At 29.0% G+C, this 17,498-nt stretch overlaps 1 protein-coding gene across 2 annotated transcripts; it reads right to left on the bottom strand.

The window, feature by feature from the left end:
- Window positions 1-3,230: 3,230 nt before the first annotated feature.
- Window positions 3,231-17,442, bottom strand: LOC106679124 (thioredoxin, mitochondrial). 2 transcript variants are annotated; one of them, XM_014418088.3, is made up of 5 exons: window positions 17,375-17,442; window positions 15,180-15,331; window positions 12,363-12,466; window positions 10,239-10,346; window positions 3,231-8,149 (listed from the first exon to the last, which is right to left on the bottom strand). In XM_014418088.3, the coding sequence occupies exons 2-5, from the start codon at window positions 15,184-15,186 to the stop codon at window positions 7,958-7,960; spliced, it is 411 nt and encodes a 136-aa protein (XP_014273574.1). In that variant the 5' UTR covers window positions 15,187-15,331; window positions 17,375-17,442; the 3' UTR covers window positions 3,231-7,957. The 2 variants fall into 2 exon arrangements, with proteins under 2 accessions (XP_014273574.1, XP_014273573.1); XM_014418087.3 differs by lacking the exon at window positions 17,375-17,442 and adding an exon at window positions 16,957-17,127.
- Between the last annotated feature and the right edge of the window lie 56 nt (window positions 17,443-17,498).

Raw genomic sequence — 17,498 nt, 5'->3', positions numbered from 1 at the left:
ATACGTGTGCAAGAGCAGTTGGAATGGCTGGATACTTACCCAGAAGAGATACCTACCAGATGTTGAGGTGCACCGTACCCTCGCCAGACTTGCAGTGAGAGAGCGAACCGTTTAAGTATAGACGGTTGGGGCAGGTCGTGGGTCAATGCAGCCCCCGAAGCTCCTCCCTCAGAAGGGGTGTGTCACACTGCGCATGCCCTTTATTGCAGCTCACTACAGTATTGATTCTTTTAATTTTCTTTTTGATGTACATCTGCATTGATATTGCTCCGTAGAAAATGGTGGGATATGTTTATTTCATAATTGAAACACATGTCTCCATTGAAAACCTTTGAGATGATTGATCTCATAATTTCCCCTCAGGTACTATATTCTCTACAATAGGGAAATGAAATAAAAAATTCAGAATTTCTTAAAACAGAAAAAAAGTTAAGTTCACAGATATCAAATTATGCGTTATTATAACCTGCCCATTATAACTTTCCCTAGTCGGAATTTCGGGTATTGTAGAACCTCTTCCCCGTGCCCATTTGTAAGTTATATCTATAGACAATTTTTCTATTTAACTTTTCTCTTAATGAAATCACCCATGGTGATTTGGTGTATAAGAGGTAGTGAATTGTATCGTGAATTACAACTGGAATCAATTGATGAATTCACAACAATTTGTTTTACAAAATCCCATTCAGTAACGATTTAAAAAACCATCTAAAAAGTACAATGGCTTACAATATGAGAAATTCTTCGTGTCGAAGACTGAAACAGAGAATAATGCAAGACATTGTGCAATAAACTCTATATTTATTTATTATTATTATTATGTATTTATTTTCTTTTTATCTCATTTTTCATTTAATTTAAAGTTAATTTTTTTTCCTTCATTCTTCAATTACATTTTTATTATTATTATTTCTCAGATATATTATTCATTTTTTCTAATCAACATTATTTAGTAATAATAGAATTGTAAACCGTTAAGGATGTCTGATGCAGATCTAATCAAATGATCAAGCTTTATTAATTCATAACGAAAATAATAAAACATTAAATGAATAAACAAAATAGATATGGCTCCATCCTGGAGGCGGAACCCGCAACACACCACTAACAACTGCAATTTAGTATGTGTAATGGGTCCTGGATGGAGTTGCATGTTGAACATTTATCATTTTTTTTCAACATTAATTAGTGTCAAGCCGCGATTTGTACGACCATGGTTAATTCTCAGTCTTGTAAGTAAGACTATTTCTTTTCCGTTTAACTTAACACAAGTGTTAGAGAACCATGGGCGTAGAGAGACGTTAGGTTGGATAGTGAAATGATCTTTACCTTTCGAACTTGACTCCCAGGCATACCTACCCTGCCATTCACTAATGAAGTATTTTTTCATCCATCTAAAAATTTCCTGTAAAAGCAGTTTTGCATTTCCCACTCTTCCCGAACATCGTTATGCTATCTTATCAGCTCGCTCATTGCCACACAAACCCACCCATTAGACCTTAAATTTGTTATTTGATGAACTATGAACTTCTTCTATTATGTTATTAATTAGGTAAGATGAAATATGTTATCGATGTATGTTTTTGAGTGAATTGCATACGGAAACGGAATCTGTTAGAATTACGACTTTTGTATTCTTATATTCTCTGTTTGCTATTTTGAAAGCTTCAACGACTTTCCTTAGCTTATGACGCCTTCAATAGTGCGATGATATCAGGATGATAAATGAATGATCATTTCCATTGGGAACCCGATGGGCACTAAGAATATTTATGTTTATAGACCGTGACATAGTAACTTATACAGTTACTGATATTAGGTACCACCGATATTAGGTTCACTCAACCCTTCGCTTTGAACAGCCGTGATGAAGTCCCCTGCAAAATGGTGCGAAAGTCTGACATTAAAATAGTTATAAACTATTTGTTCTTTTTTTGACCACAATCCTGACCATCTTCTTATATATATTTTATCTTATTAGTTTTATTCTCTTACTATACTCATTCCTAAGATTCTGACTCCTATACACTAATACAAAACTCTGTTTTTGACAAACATAGAAAACATTATCTTTTTTTAACTATACCAGTATACCAAATAATTAAGTTCTGGTACTCATTCGATGTATTATTAATCTGGCTTTGCGGGAGAAATTTAGAAACAGAGTACCTTGTGGATTCTTTCGTGTATTTCGTCATGTTAATTTCAATTACTCATTATTTACATTTTCTGTCACACCTTTCATTATTTTTAGTTCATCATTTACAAGAGCACTGCCTAATATAATGATTTTTTTGTATAATTCTGACCTCTACAATATATTTTATCTACTATTAGTTTCATCTACTATCTACTTAATTTATTGTTATATATATTTCTAAGTTTGTTTGTTTTATTTTCCTCTGAATTAAAGTCGTTAGCTCATTTTTGTTTTAAGCCCAGAAATTTAGGTCAAAAATTTCATTAATAAATAAGTTTTACTTATTTCTGTATCATTATTGACTGCACTCCTGACAATCTTCCCATATCGAATCTAGTATCAACCATGAACATCTTCATTTAGAAATTGAATAGATTATAATTAATCAATTTCAAGATGACAGAGATTATCAATCCAATCTAGTAGTTTTCAAATAAATAAATAAAAAATGTTACCTATGTATTTAAAAACTTCATAAGAAAATATTTTGAGTTCTGCTGTAAAATATTATATTCTTGAATAAAAATTTGGGTTCAAACCATCTAAATGAGAATTTAGTTACTTTAGTTAGTCAAAATACCAAATAGATTATCACATTATTCTTCATAATTATCTTATATTATCAAATTAAAAAAAGAAATATTAAATGGTTGCCTGACATTTAACAGGATTATACAGTTTTTTGGTTATATCATTAAATCTCTATTTCAGAACAAATTAGGTTTTTGCTTTCTTCTACTTCCATAAAGTTCATCTACAAGACATAAAGCAGATATTGGTAGACAGAAGTAATCAAGAAAGAAAATACAGGTTGGGTAGTATTATGTTTAATGTTTTTATCGTGCATGAATATGGGACAGTGGTCCCGAAACGTTGTACAATCGTTAATGAATAAATAAATAATAATTTATTGAAAATGATGGAAGTAAATAAACCTCAAACATTTTTAAAAGAATTGACTCACCAGACTTCCTAGAGAGATAATCCAAACATAATAAAATTAATTATTTTTTGATAATAAATTCAGATAGCAATAACATAATAAATTTATTAAAGAAGATAACAAGAAAATTAATATACTGAACACATATAATCAAAAAAGAATTTTACTATCTTAAGAATTACTTATAATTATCTTTAATTTTCTAAATTATCATTATGACCAAAAACAACTTTCAAATAACATTCTATCTAGTAACTACAGTAATTAAGAGTGCAAATTGAAGATTTGAATGTCAAGATTGTCCTATGACAATCTATAACTATTTATAGATTTGTTAGATTTGTTAGATTGTTTTATCTATAACTATTTATAGATAAAACAAGAATCTAGAAAATGGAGCTAAGACAAGGTTTATGAATTGTATAATACAAGAATATAACATCACATTTGAAGGAGGCACAGGATTCATTAGTGTCTTATATTAAGTACAAGAAAAAGGGATAACAAGACACTTTTTTCACTAATCTACAAAAGAATTTAGTATCATTTCACAAAAAGTAGCTATATCACAAAAGTACAACGCAGATGTAAATATAAAAACTAAAATCAAATAAATAAAATGGCAATGAGCTGGTTAAGTTCATAAAGGTTGAAGCAGCATATTTATCGGTTATTAATTCATTGGCAATTATTTTTGTACGGAAATATAAAATATAAATAGTTACAAAAAACTTTTAAAAAATAAATAAATAACTATAATCCAATAAAATCTTCTTTAAAACACAGCAAAAAATAAACTAACATCAATTATCGAAAACTAATAATAAAATATTTTAGATTAATAACAGCTGATCAAGAAAAAAACTTACTCTTTCTATTTGAAAATTTTACTCACAGTTATAACTTTATTTCAACATTTTGGAGTACTCCTTCACCTGTCTTCAGGATGCCACACATTTGTTCATGCATGGGAAGCTCCAGTTCAAAATTTATTTTGTATATCTTCAGACAAAATTAGTTTTGCAGTGGCACAATAAATTAAATTACATTTAGGTAAAAACTTAAGTCTGAAGTGATTTGGATAATATTGCTTCTGGTCAACAAGTAATGTCTGTCACACAAAGAAATACTAGGTAACATACGATTACAGTGTAATATTAGATTACTAAGATGAAATGAAATTTCAATTGTGGATAAAAGTTTCAAACAGAAAGATTGAGTTTTCACTGAAAAATAATTATTAACATAATTCTTGTCTTCCAAGAATAATAATAAACAATTATATAACATGAAATATTTTAAGTTTAGATAAGTATTAAGAAAATAACTATTAGTAGTAAGTATATACATAAATTAACTTTCATTTACCACAAAAAAAAAAAACTTTACATCATAAAAAAACAAAAACTCAAGTTAGGAATAAAAATGAGTAAGAAATGATGAAAATAATTTTATTGATTACTTTGAATTGATTTTTATATTCTTTTCTTTAAACTTTTGTCAACAAAACACAACAATATTGCTTTTAATAGTTCTTTTTTTTTTTTTTTAAATTATCAATTTTTAAATCACAATAACAAAATATATATATTAAAAAAACTATATTATTTCGTAATTATGTACAATACATTTGCCCAGGAGTATAAATTCAATTAAAATTAGATGAACACATCAGTTTTATAGAAGAGTACTAATCATTTAGAAGAAAAATAAATTAAAAAGTTTTAGTCACTAGAGATCAGACTTAGAAATATTTTCAAAATAATATTTCATTTTAAAGCTCATATTTAACAACGCACCATCATTATTTTTAAGAAGAAATTCATACAACAGTCAATGCAATAAGAAATATTACACAATTCATTATATCTTACATCATTAAGATTTACTAGTTTTAAATACCTTTAACAAATAGATAGATTTACTCTAATTCACAGATATAATTTTATTAATACACATAAGTGATCAAGAATTTGGTTGTATCACCACTAGCGTTTATTAGTAAATTTGCTATTAAAAATTAAATTTTTATTAGCTCTTAAAGTTTTTTAAAAATATATCTTAATGAATAATAAAGAATATTAACATTAAGTATTTTATTTTGTAAAAGGTTTAATTTTTTCGTGTTTCACTGATGTAATTTTTATCCATTAATATATTTTTTTGGTGTTACTTAGAACTTAAATGCATAAATGATGTTCCTTCCTCGATTTCTAGAATATTTTGTTAGTAATAAAATAATCTTTTTATGGTGTTTTGAATTTAATTCTATATCAATATAACTTTATCCAATAATGAATTATCAGGTTGGTCTAGTATCTTATGGTCTCTATCACTATTAGAATTAAAAAAACCATTTCATGTTCTAACACTAAATCAGGGATGTGTTAAGGCAGTTTTCCTAGTACCCTGGTTTCGAGTTGGTAATATTATTTCCAATATATAACAGCTTATTTCACTAACCCTTCAAATAGAAATATCCATTAAATGACTGATACATTACAACAACTTTTCTTAAAACCTAATAACCACTATTTAACAGAAAAAAGTTTAAAATGTTAATTTACATCAAGTGTACACATTGGAGTAAGTAACAAGCTCTCATCAGTTTCAGATTCAGTCATAAAAAACAATGAAAACTGTATAACACAGTATTTTTTCATCAAGGAATTCCACTTATTGCCGATGTAAATGTATGTAAGTTTAAAAATTTTCATATCAATTAATTAATCTTAACAAAATATAAGCCGTAAGTACTACAATGTACATACACAAGTGGTTAACCTATGCATTACTTTCAAAAATATATTTACAAAACAACTCAAAATAATAAGTAAGTAAAATATACATCCAGTGAATGTTTAATTTCAAATTCAAAATGATAAATATGAAAATTAACTAACCAACATTACAAATGTACATCCAAATAAATAATTTTCAAGAATTTAAATAAATAAGACTAAAAAAAAATATCAATTATGATTACTTTAAAATAGACAAAATTGATATCTAAAATATATTTGGCATTATTCAATTCATAGATTTTACATACAAAACTCCCAAAAAAATTGGACTAATGAGTAATACACACATTTAAAGGATTATTTACATATTTTAATGATAATATATTAGAATATGACTCAGTTCTTTGATAAATGAGTGATTTTCCAAAAAATCATTATTCTAACCCTTCTGCCAGACCATAAGTATCTGATACCCTTAGTCTATTATGTGTTGCTAGCACTACGGGTGCTGGTGTAGGTTCTGTGAGGCTGGCAGTTCTAAGCTTTAGTTGAGACCTTAAGGTCATGCAGAAATGTACTACCACTTTTCACTAACTTCTAACCATTGTAAGAGAACTCTCTAAACATAAATGATTCCATGTACACATAATCCATATAGTGTATATGCCTACTACAGGTTAATGGCTCAAGTTCTCTTTTTAATCCAGTTCTTTTGATTTCTTGTAGATCAAGATGGTAAGACTTTGCATATCAGAAATCTAGTGAATCTGATCTTCAAAAATTATTATGTATCTGACAGTGATTCTGATGATTCCTATGTTGAAGTCAATCTAATAGTTTTTTTCATACAAGAAGATGAATCTGATACTAACAATGATGCAAAGCTGTTGAAAGAGGATCTTAGCGAAATTCCACCAAAGCTGACAGAGGTTCATGAGCAACAGAACAAAAAAATTCAAAAAGATGTCCATTGATAATATGTCATTACCGTTTAATATTTGACAAGATGAAAGAAAATATTTTCCTTAAGAGAATGATGACATAGGAAGGTATACACGGTGATCAGATTGTACACATTTACAGCTTGAATTTGCAAGTGCAACAGAGATCAACTAAGAGACAACTATATAAACCTTAGAAGTAACAAGTCCAGACTGTATTACAAGCAGCTAAACATATCCTATCTAGTGGTGAAAACCATGGGGAAAGATGGTTTTTTGGAAATTTGAAACAACAAATGTCACTTATTTTAGTTATCAATGTATGTTATATGATTTTAGAAATGAAAAATTTTTGACTTTTATAATATCAGCACATTTTGAGATGGGAATGAAGTTTTTTAATGCAATCTTGATAATTTATTTATTTCCACTAAGATCTTCTTGTAACAAATTGAACTTTAAAAAAGAAACGTCAAGAAACTTACGCAGTTTTTCTAAATTTGTGAACACAATTATGATCTGTTTACAGAAGATAACACACCTGGTCCAGCTAAAGGGTTATCATTGTGATTTCAGAAAAATTATTATAGAAATGGAACGTTAATGTGAAAATTCAATGACTGAAATATATAAAATAAATGATATGAATGCAATCGAACTCAAAATGATGCAACAAACACTGAATTAATAATTTCCAGAAGTAAGTTTAATGCATTTTAATGATAACTTTAAATCTTGAAATACATAAAATATAAACTCAAATAATCAGAAATAAATAACACAAATCCATAATCCATGTTTTTTTCTCGAAAATTTTTGACTTATATAATATATAGATCCATAAAAAACTAAACTTCAGAACTATCCCCTTTTCTATAACGGAATTTAAATTTAATTTTGAATTAATAATTGTAATTATATCTATAATAAGTATTTTCTATAAATAAATATATAAATAAAAAAATTGTTAAAGAAACAAGGAACACAAAGTGATGACTAGGTTATTGTAATATTCATTGTATGTGTTATTGTACAACAAACTTAAAAATTCCAATTCAAAATACAATAACCCAATATCAGACAATTAAGCTATGAAAAAACTTAACTATATGAACATTTATATGAAACATTATTTAGTTTTTGAAAACTTATGATCAAGAAGCTTATTAACAAGTTTAATTATTGCATCATGTTCAACAAGGCCAATAAACTTGTCAATAACAAGTCCATCTTTTATACCAATCACAGCTGGAACAGCTTTTACTTCAAAAGTATGAACTAGATCAGCATTAGATTCAACATCTACAATTGCCAAGTTAACCTGAAATGACAAATATTAATTAATCTTTTAAATATAAGATGTCGAAACATTTTTAATTTACTATTTAATCTATTGGGTTGTTAAATAAGTTTGTAGTTTTTTTTCAATATTTCAATTTAATCCTCTTTGTGTTTATAAAATCATGTTTACTTGTTCAATAATGTTTACATATTCTAAAAAAGGATTAGATAAGCTGTTTTTATGCATCAGTTTCAATCGAGATTCCTTATCTTTAAGTGGTATTTTGCTTGCTCAAAATGGAAAAGAAAAAAATTAATTCTTTCATTATTTAATGATTTTTTATTTCTGAAAAGGAAAACCTGCTGTACAGATGGTTAACAAAATTTACAGTGTGTATTGTGATGATGCTTTAGGAGTGATCCCTCACCCACCCTATTCACCAGACCTTGCCCCAACACACACACTTTAATTCGCTCGAGGACTGCAAAACACACAGAGAGGAGCTCTGGGAGGACAGAATAAAAAAATTAACTGAAAGATGGCAGCATGCAATAGATCAAAATGGGTCATATATAATTGATTAAAAATATTTACAACTTGATACCTTTAAATGAATGTAAAGGCATAACCAATACCCAATTTAAACATTGGACATCAATAAATATAAAATTAATAATAATTTTATTATAATTAAAAGCAGAAAAGGTGAAACATAATCAACTGATTAACAAATCATTGTTAAGTTTTTACCACCAAATGTGACTGCACTCAGTTGTGCAATGTGACTCATCCAAATGTATCTCATTCTGGATTAGACAGTAATAGTGGCAATAAAGAAAATTTACAGGTCTGACACAGCAGAAATAGATCAAAAGAGGACACAACTTAAGGGTTTTTTGGAAAAAAATTACTATCATTACTATAATGATGTTCCAGATATATTTGAATTGAGAACCTGCGGCTTTAGTGGACCCATTCAGACACTAATGGTTTTCAGTATAAGTGAGATGGTCAGGAGAGAAATATTGAAATCTCATTCAAGTCTACTTGAATACTAAAAAAAACTGATGTTTAGTGTTTTTTTTTTATGATTAATATCATATTTGTAAAAAAAAAAAAGCTTAGGAAAGCCAATAAATATAATCATTATCCCCTTCAAACAACCATTTGACTGGAATCACAGAAGGAGAAGAACTAACAGTGAACTGCTTGCAGAGATTGGTCAGTCAATATCTCATGATATGAAGGCAAGGAGGTTAAGATGGGCAGGACATGTGGCTTGAAACAATCCATCAGGACGCTTCTATAAAACAATGAATGCTAGTATATTAGACAAGCAATCACTTGGGAGACCAAAAATCCATTGGAAAGACAGAATCGACAAAGATGTGAAGAGCTGCTTGCACCAAACTAGAAAGCAGTCACCCAAGAAAGGCAGGCATGAAGAAGGCTAGATCGGGTGGCCAGAGGTCTAAAAGGTACAGACCTCTACAGAGAGTCAACCGACATAAAAAAAAAAAAAATTGGAAGATCAAAGAGATCGCAAATGTTTTCTCTATACCAGCCCTAGTACCATACTATACTTTTTCTTTTTTCTTAATATGTAACTAATTCCACTAATTACCAGAAAACATTAATATTCAGTTTTATGAAAAGGGCAAGGCTACTTCACCTGATGTTTGAGTGTGATATGATATGATTTCAGTAGCTATACTATATGAAAACGTTCATAAATCTTAATTGTCAGCAGAAGAGCATAAATTAAAGCTGTCAAATTTTCTAAAAATCTTCATTATTGTTCTTACTACTAAGACTTAGAATTTGTATGCGGTTATCACATTTTGAAGAATTAAAATTATCACCAATGCACTTAATACTGCACACGTCCTTAAAATTTAAAAAAAATTATGAAAATTAAAGATTATTTCTAATATTTACAGTGAATTCCTAACTAAATACTAATCATATAAAATTCCAGACAAGTAGACTTCCTGCTGAATATAGGGTATGACTGAGTAATTACCACCTTAAAATCTTTTGCCCTTAAATATGACAGCTTGTATAATTTTACAATAAAAAAAAACTTTGTACGTCTCTCAAAAAAATGTATGTATAAATTTTTGATTACCTGTTCAGAACTCTCAAGAAGTTCTCTCAGTTTTGGAGTAAGAATATGGCAAGGATCACACCATTCTGCATGAAAGTTTACCACCACTGGCACAGTTGAATTCATAACCTAAAATAAGCATCATTACAATACGTAAATTATATTTAGGTTAATAAGTTCATATGTTTTTTATAATGGAAAGAATATTGAAGCATTAAATTAATAAAGCAATCAAATATCATATATTAAACTTAAGATTGTGGAATCCACGGATCATTGAAAGGTGTTATTGAGATAAGACACCATTGGGGAATGGAAACAATGATGTATGACTACTATCCTGAAAGGAAATACTCTGTAAAGATGTATACTGGGGAAGTTCTTTCAAAATGTCCAAAACTACATTGCAAGAATATTTTGGTACTCCCAAACTATTGATTTCTGCAAAATTTCACTGAATATGGGGATGTAGTGCCAAGTAATACATCTTTAAAAAGACATTGATCCCCTAAATCTAAGTCTCAGTATTCTAGAAATGTAACTCCTAACCGAAAAGAAATTAACCATAGCTGATAGGCAAACAGTGCTACTAGCATTTTGTAGATTTCAACAATGGGAATCGCAACAGTAAAATTGGATCCTTTTGGAATAATAGGCTACATAATTTCTCATAAGAACGAATGTTTTCAAGCAAAACTTTATATCCAAAAATATTAATCCTCAATATTATATTATATAGGCTGAGTTGAGGTAAATGCAGAGTATGTCGTAAAAACACTTCCCTCTTCAAGGCTTTAAGGGTCATGGCAATGAGAACTATGGCATCACTGTGATTATTGGGTTTTATCAGTTGGCTACTGAACAGAACTATTGGTTCAAGTATTTTATACCAAGAACCACCGTGTCAAGAAGCTCACCTTGGAGGTATCTGAACAAATGAGTCCCAGAAAATATATTAAGGAAAATTGGCATCAGCATAATTCAAATTCAAGTTACAGCTGTTGAATCATATGATGCTTAAGGGTAAGGAAGGGAGAGAAGAGAATTTCTTTAATATATTATTGATCAAAGAGGTTTAATTGTTAAAAAATAGGCCTTTAAGAAACATTATTTTTAATTTTAAAATTTTATATCGCACTAATTATCACATAATTTAATTTAATTTGTCATGAAATAATTTAATATATAATATTAATTAAGGATTTATAAACTATCACAAGTATTTGTACGAAAATCAATAAAGTGCAAACTGTCCCAATGTGATTTGAGTAATTACTTGGAAAAGTGAAAGAAAGGGTTAGGGGTTAGGTTAAGTATATTTCTTTCATTGTTTCTAAAAATAATACTAATAAGTTTAATATTGTAACTAATGAAAGCTAGCCTATTTTTATAAATATTTAGAAAATAATTATATTTTTCAAAAACACCATAAATACCGAATCCATAGATTACACTAAAAAAAAAAAATAATAACAGAAGGTGGATATTACATTTAAGTGGGGAAAAAATGGTATTTGTAATATCCACTTAGTGGCCTAGAAGATATAGAAGAGAGAAAATAAACGCACCAGGACTTTTCTAATGTCAGTTCCTATCACATCAACAAGCATCATCGGTTGTTTCAATCTTACATGTGGAAGAGAAAAAAAGGAGAAAATTTGTTTCACCGAAGCAGAATACCTTTAACAGCTAAACCAGTGTTTTTTTTATTTGAACAGTTTTAATGTCTACCAAAAATAGACAAAATTTCTGATCTAGAACAGAGCAGAGTGGTTTCTACCATCATTCTGAAATTGTGTGATTACAATACTGTATATTGTAAGATATACATGAAGATATACATCTTCTCTTAAACTTTTGGTTATTAAAAGATGCAGAAAGGTTTTCTTGATATCTCAAATATCTCTTTGGAAAAATGGCATTTTACTATCATGTTCCTCTAAAAAATTCCATATGGTGACATAAGTAAAATGATGACGGCGAAAAGTCACTTTGGTACTTGAAAATGACAATGAAACTGTACTGTTTACACTAGTAGGTAAATTTCTGAATAGGTTTTATAAAAATATTAAATTGGAATCCACTCAGGTTAAGTGAAAAGTTTTACTTGAGTACAGTCTATAAATATTTTAAAATATTCCTCACCTTTTCATTGAATTCACTACTGCTATTAATGTTAAAAGATTTACATCTTATAGGTGGATGTTGGAGCACTTCTCTAACACGAAGCAGATTCAATAATCGAAGAGCTATCAATAACAAAAGATATCATATTATTTTATAATATAGTTAATTAAAAAAGAATAAAATTATAGTGCTAATAATAGTTTATGGAACTAATTACCAATTGCTAATATAAAATAACTAGCTCAGATTCATATTTATGAAGAACGATGGAAAATTTACAATCATCCTCAACTCAGTTACTTCCTTCCATCCCCTAAACTTTTCAAATTCACTTTCACATCTTTTTGTTAGCACATACTTGTTCTCTCTCTTTGACAGCTTCCTTATGGACTTAAGCTAATTATCTTACTCTTCATTTCTTATTTCTCATCAGGTGAGAGATATGATAATTCCTCCAACTCAAGATTAGTTTTCGGTCTCAAATTAATTCCTTCTTGAATTGCACCTAAAATTGTGTGCAGGATCATCTTTTCCCATTATAAGTTATGACTTCATTATTTTCTGAAATTTCTCAGGTATTAACACTTTTTCACAATCAAACTTCCATTCTATTCCTTTCAAGTAGTGATTTATTCTTTAATCTTTCAGGGAAACACGACCATATGTTTGATTTAAGTAATCATTATTATAAGGTCTTTCTTCACTTTATTCAAATGCTCTAACAAGAGACCACATCATCAACAAAGACAAGTGCTAAATCAGCTAATTATACATATATTTGCCTAAAAGACAGGTTAAGTTAGGTTCCTTACGAATACTCCAGTTTCCATAATCTAGTTTTGAACTAATTAGACAAATGTAAACTTTCTAACTCAAGAACATCCAGCGAGAACATTAAGTTTATTCAGCCTTTTGAGACATTCTTCCAGTAATAACTTCATAGCAGTCAAATATATGATCTAAGATTAATTCCAGAAATTTAACTTCTAATTCGACATTAAGTTTCGTGAGTATATGTTAATTCTAAAGGAGGATGACAGGCCACTGAGAGCCGAATAAACACCACTTTAATATGAGATTAACTGAGTCACCAATCTGCATGTTCTGTAGAGGGGATGATGAAGAACTGCCCATCACATCATATGCATATGTGATGCATTGGCTAGAATACGGTTTCTAATTTTAAGAAGAAATTGAATCATGAACCCTAAGTTTGCAAAAGTATACAATATCTAAATTTGCAAAGGTGTGTGGCCTGTTTAAGCAGAACAAGATATGGCGTACAATAGGCTCTGAGTGGCCATAGTCACCTGCTGAATCGAAAAAAATAAACTATAGACAAGTAGGTGTCTTGAGTTTTGAGGGAAACAAGCAGTTAGTTAGTTTTTCTATGAAAAATGATAAACCATTATATGGACTCTAATTCAAATAATTAACGGTAAGTAAACAATTCTATAATATTGTTTTTCAATTTTGGATCCTGAATGGAAGTAATATAGCTTGTGTGATGACAGAACACTACTCTGATGTGTTCTGTAGGTCAAACTATTACTAAAGATAGATGAATATCTATCCTTACTTCGAAGGAACAGTTTCACCCTATGTTATCTGACGGTATAAGGTCACCTCGGAATCCCCTGTTATAATTGATGAAGGTCGAGTGATGGATTTTATATCCTATAAACTTTTTCTTTGTCAAAATGGATAACCAGATACTTTTCATTCTTGGAAAATCAGCTCATGTTCCATAAATATTAGATGATATGAGATCAAGTAACCTGCTCCGAATCAACTGTGCTTCTGAAATCCTTTTTTTCCATGTGCAATGATGTATTAGAAAAAAATAATCACTAATTTAAAATTTTTAATTTGATTTCAATGAGACGTAATTATTTCTTATTGGCTGAGTACTATCCTTTCATTGGTCAATTTTTAAAAAATTGATAGTATTTTGTTAGGACAGTGTTGGGGGAGGTTCCATTTCCATCAAATGCATAGAAATTGTTTAAATTGTTGTACTTCGTTTCACTAAAATCCTAAGAAGTTTTCATCTTTCTCAAGTTATTATTCACTTAGGGCTTTCAATGACACTAATGAATAGGTATGGTAAAATCTTTCACAACCAATTTGAGTTAAAAAAAATTAATCAAAAATAATGATTTGAGGATGGTGATTCTAGACTACCATTCTTTTCCTAAAAATTATTAAACATCCACTCATATCAATACAAAAGTAAGTTTGAATCAATAAAGAAAATAAGTGCTATAAATAAACTTTTTTTATTTATTTAGAGACGTACTGATGGATTGCTTTGAGCCACATGTCCCGCCTATCTTAACCTCCTTGCCTTCATATCAAGAGATATTGACTTTTCTACGAGCAGATCACTGTTAGTTCTTCTCCTCCATGCGTTAAGGCTTTGATCCCAGATCACTCCTGTAATTGTATGGAGGACTTTTCATTTAAATATCTTGATTCTGCTTTCTATGGTATCTGTTAAAGTCCAGATCTCACAGCCATATATCAGAGCTAGCTTTATGACATTGTACACCCTTAGCTTCAGATTTTTGGAGATTCCAGTATTCTTGACAGAGTGAAGAAGGCTTTGATCATGCTATTATACACTGGCCTAATTCAGTCCGTTGATCATTAATTGATGTTATTGTGGAGCCGAGGTATTTGAAACAATTTGCCACTCAAGCAGACCGTGTTGTTAGGGTGGATTTTTGGTTTTCAGTCATAATTTTAAAAATTTATACATACTAAATAATAATCTAAAATCAAAATAACACCAGCACGTACGCACTTATAAGTCATTTTGGATAGTAAATATACCTTTCATTGTAAATATGCGACTACAGTCTAAGCAAGGTAGGTCTGGTCTGAGCCATAAGGGTGTCAACACAAAGGAAGCAAAATCCAGCAATAGTAGAGATAGTTAATAATGCAAGAAGGCACAGTCTTACAATAAAGTGAGGATCTTCGATCTGAAATTTGTGAGGAATGACAAATATTAAACATTTCTAATTTTTTAAAAAAATTAAAAATGAATCAAACACAAGTGTAATAGTCAATAAAAAATAAAATAAATTTAGAACTATACAACCATTAAATTCATTACCAACTTCAATGTAATACTCTGATTACCATCTGTAATTATTTATGAAGGAAAAAACAAATATCCCATAAAATATATAGATAAATAGCAGGGACAACACATTGAGTTAACTTTACAAATATCTGCCCTTATTTTCACATGTATCATTTAACTAGGCCTTTCTCCAATTAGAATTCCTTTGGAGCATTATTCAAGAGATTCCTGAGAATACTTTTCAAAGTATAATGTGGTTTTAAATTGATCAATTCCACATTTCTTTTTCTAATTCCATATTCATTCCTGATTTGACAAATTAAGTAACATCAAAATTATAAATATATACAAATCCCCTGATCATTAAAGATTAGGGTCAATACTAACAAGCAGTACTTTCTATAAATGAGTTTTGAATTTCAATGAATTAATGCTGTAAAAGCTTTTTTTGTTAACTAGTAACTTATTAAGTCCAATAGATCACACGATTAAAAATATCTGAAAAATATTGATAGCCTAGGAAGAAAATTCAGTTATACTATCTGTCTACTAGCATAGTATCAGGTCACCCATATCATAAAGTAAATATTAAAACTATAAACTATTCTTGCAACATAATGATTTTATAACTAATAACGGGCCATAGAGCATTTAATTATCCCTTATTCTAAATGGATTAGTTTCAAAATCATATCCCTCAATCTTGAAAAATGGAATTAACATAAGAAGGAATAGAATCCTTTATCAACCTGAAATGCATAATAATAAATGCCAATACTGTGGCAACTGTAGAGCGTACTAAGGCATTGCTCCATTAAGTGATGTCAACCTGTGAAAGTCATTATCAAATTTCAATCTTAAGGATATATTATACATAATTAGCTTTCTAATATCGATCTAGCTGATAATAATAAAATAGCTTTATTGACAACTAAATCGATAGTAGAAAGCTACAAGCTAATAAAAAAACAATCAGCAAGTGCAGTTATAAAAAGAAGTTGCATTAACTAAAATAGAAAGCAATCAGAGAAGTTTAAAAATAGAACAACAATCAACTATTATATTATTCATTTTAGAATGCTTAGTTATTAATTACAAGACAAAAGCTTTAGATTTCAATACAAAATAATCGGTAAAATAATGCAGAATGCTAATACAACACATTAAAAATTATATTCCCTATAAGTGTCCTTAAAACTAACAGAAAGTGGCCTTAAAACTAACACTGATGCAAAAAACTAAAATAAAATAAAAGCATTCTAAATTATTCCAAACATTTACTAGAAACTAATGGTGTGAAATAAAGAAGCTAGCTTGAACCAATATGTGCTTTAGATGTAATAGAATGTAAAAATAAGAGCTCATAAAAAACACAAATAATCCCTAAGACAAAATTTGTAAAATAAATAAACAAAAGAGAACTAAATACATATAAGTTAAGTCCAACATAAAATGATTAATTTTTTGGTGGTTATCAACTAAAGACAAAAAAAGGTGCATTAGAATTTAATAATGACAAACCTTATGTATACTGTCAGAAGTATCATTACTTCTTGGAATTAACAACAGTATGGTAATGAACACAAAAGAAAAGAAAATGAATATTGGTCCAACTTTAGTTTGAGTTCTTAGAGAAACACAACACAAAACGAATGAAGCAGCCAACAAAAATAAGATAATAAAAGTTCCAATACCCACTCCAAATACAAGTGTCATTCTAAGCACATTTATTCTAAACTGATAAGATTAATTATTTTTTAATTAAAGATCATTCATCAACAAATAACTTTCAGGTGAGTAAAGAGCAATCAATAATGAGAAAACATAAAACTGCACTTGATGAATTTAAACCATATTTGAACAAAATGTAATAGAATTCAAACTAAAACAAATAAAATAAAATAGAGCATTTAATCAGCCTGAATAAATGTCAACCTACAGTAAGATAATTCCAACCCCTGAACCGAACAGATGATTAGTTAGTAACCTTACTAGTTTTGACTGATTGGAATCGATAGTTGAGTTATATCGAAATACATAGATAATGTATAATATCGATATTC

This window comes from Halyomorpha halys, unplaced genomic scaffold, assembly GCF_000696795.3.
Source record: "Halyomorpha halys isolate HHAL.00 unplaced genomic scaffold, Hhal_1.1 Scaffold177.1, whole genome shotgun sequence".
NCBI classification, from domain to species: domain Eukaryota; kingdom Metazoa; phylum Arthropoda; class Insecta; order Hemiptera; family Pentatomidae; genus Halyomorpha; species Halyomorpha halys.
This window is presented reverse-complemented; position numbering and strand designations above follow the sequence as displayed.

Coding starts and splice junctions, on each gene's coding strand:
- LOC106679124 (XM_014418088.3), bottom strand. Junction 10,347..12,362: donor GTAGTGAATTCAATGAAAAG/GTGAGGAATATT, acceptor TGCTTATTTTAG/GTTATGAATTCAACTGTGCC. Junction 8,150..10,238: donor TTCTTGAGAGTTCTGAACAG/GTAATCAAAAAT, acceptor TTGTCATTTCAG/GTTAACTTGGCAATTGTAGA.